The sequence below is a fragment of the Trachymyrmex cornetzi genome, unplaced genomic scaffold (genome assembly GCF_001594075.2).
Source record: "Trachymyrmex cornetzi isolate Tcor2-1 unplaced genomic scaffold, Tcor1.1 scaffold294, whole genome shotgun sequence".
In the NCBI taxonomy this organism is placed as follows: Eukaryota; Metazoa; Arthropoda; class Insecta; order Hymenoptera; family Formicidae; genus Trachymyrmex; species Trachymyrmex cornetzi.
Genome location: NW_017297628.1, coordinates 236,666 through 239,098, shown reverse-complemented (window position 1 = coordinate 239,098; position 2,433 = coordinate 236,666). Strand labels below are relative to the sequence as shown.

Genomic DNA, 2,433 nt, shown 5'->3' with positions numbered 1-2,433 from the left:
CGTGATCAAAATTGACGCTTGGTATTCGTCAATTTTGATCACGTGACCTGTTTTGACGCTGAAAATGAGCGTCTAGCGTCAAATGAAAATCCAGCTTAAAAGAATGATTCTGTGATTGGCGATACGCGAATCCGCTTACGCACGGTCCGCTGCATGGGACCTCACCCTAAAGGCCCATCTACAATACACGGAGTAAGAAGTAAGAGTAAGAAATTGACCAATCACAGTCGATTATTCTTCTCTTTGTATTGTAGACGGGCCTTAAGTCTTTTAGATCGAGAAAAGTTTTTATTTCCATATACTTACCGTTTTATTAATTGTGGACTCTTGAACTTGCCACCATTTGCTATGCGTCATTTACGCGAGATCTGTAGCTGAACTAGTGCACACCGGTGCTTGCACTGCTTACACTGACTCAAGATCTAGTGCAGCCAGTTTGGTGAACTCGTGCACTGAGTCCTGTTGCACTGGAATAAAAAACACTGTCGCTGACGTCATTTTGGGTACAGAAAACGCTTTATGCCCATTTCCACCAATGTAGATTAACTTTTAATCTCGGTTCAACTTACTCTTCGTCTTTTTCTAACCTTTAGAACTAGAAAAAGACAAGGAGTTAGTTGAACCGAGATTAAAGTTAATTTGCGTTGGTGGAAACGGGCATTAGTGTACACTTTTTGAACTAGTGCAACCAGTGCAGGAACAGAAAACAAACCTAAAAAGAACGATGTAGTGTATACTTCTTGAACTAGTGCAAGCAGTGCAGAGAAAAAAAACAAACCTATAAGGTATTATTCAATTGTGTATTAGGCTTTATATTCATCTCCTTTTTTTCCCCCTTTCGGGCGATCCAGCACCAGAGCCACCAGACCTGGCCAGGCGGGGTGTTTGTGACTGTTTGTGCCCCGTGATTCGTATTGTCACGCACGGATCCCGGATCCCGGTTCGGGGCACTGTCGCGAGATTCAGCGGAATTCATTGTCGCCGCCGGGCCTCGATGAAGATGAAGCGGATGAAGAGCGAGGTGATCAGCGCGACGATCGAGTCTTACCTAAAACGGCGTCATTATCAGGTGCGGTGTCTCTCATCGGAGTTTCACGCCGCGCGTGGTTTGCCATCAATGTGTACGCCATAACCTCCTTCACCGCTCTGTTGCATGTTTTTCCAGACCCACGATTATCGTAAGGGCGATCAGTTGTTCTGTCAGAACAGCGATCAGACGACGTTGAACGCAACCGCGGAGTGCGGCACCTCGCAGGACAACTCGATCGTTTTCAGTGCCATCACCATTGACATCGCCGCGGCAGATCAGGCATATCAGCGGTACGGTTTTTATATAGGATTTGAACTCGTATTCGAACCATACAACGTGATGTTCTCCGATGAATCTATTCCATTTGTTCTAGCGAGATTAGGCATTTTGTTGCCTGATTACACAATGCGTTCAATCCTACTAATTCTAGATTCTAATATTTTACATTGCAATTTTTTATTCAGAATATAATATGTGTTTGATTCATGTGTAGCTTTCATGCGACTTTTTTTCTCTGAATTCTCAGGAACCGGCTAAAAATTAGATGCATTATATTTAATGGCGAATTCGGTCAATTATACTATACTAGATTAGTATACATTAAAGACTGCTTTATATAAAGTATTTAAATGCAGTGGCATAATACAATTAACTTGACAATGAAATAATGCATGTATATTCTGTTACAGAACATGACATTATTATTGTTATTAATCATTTAAAATATTTATGTTTAACTTTGTTGATTTCATGTATAGTCACTTTTAGTAAATTTAGCATTAATTTAATACATTAGATACATTTTCATGCTGATGCTTGATGCTCATCATTAATATCAAAACAAGTCACGTGATCAAAATTGATGGTTGATATTTGTCAATTTTGACCACGTGACCTATTTTAACACAGAGGCTGCATTCGGGCAGCGCGCTATCAACGCTATTTGTGTCATACTATCCTTGTTTCACGTTTAATAGACGATGAAGATAGAATGACACAAATAGCGCTAATAGCGTCTTCCCGAATCCGGTCTAAAAATGAACGTCGAGCAAGTGACTGAATTCGCTATAACAGTCTTATTTTTATAATTTGTTTATTTCTTCAATGGCTTGTTTTTGTTTTATAGGGAAGCCTAAAATGGAAGGCTGTTATCAGGATAATTAGTAGCGAACTTAATTGGACATACTGCACTCTAATATATGTCAGGGAATGGAAAGTTACTTTTTAAAAGTAACAAGTTACAGTTACTCGTTACCGAGTAGAAAAAGTAACAAGTTACCGTTACTAGTTACCGATTTTTAAAAGTAACTCGTTACAGTTACCGTTACTTGAGAAAGTAACTTTTCGTTACTTTTTTCTAAATCGACGACCAACAATCACAGCCTACAGGCTTCTCTAGTCTC

General features: G+C 39.8%; 1 protein-coding gene across 1 annotated transcript in view; it reads left to right on the top strand.

Moving 5' to 3' along the window:
• Nucleotides 1-813: 813 nt before the first annotated feature.
• wda (will decrease acetylation) overlaps nucleotides 814-2,433 on the top strand; it is a 10,098-nt gene continuing 8,478 nt past the window's right edge. The window contains exons 1-2 of the mRNA XM_018509262.1: nucleotides 814-1,069; nucleotides 1,166-1,320. Of these exons, the coding sequence (XP_018364764.1) occupies nucleotides 995-1,069; nucleotides 1,166-1,320 (230 nt within the window). The 5' untranslated portion in view covers nucleotides 814-994. The remainder of the gene's footprint in view (nucleotides 1,070-1,165; nucleotides 1,321-2,433) is intronic.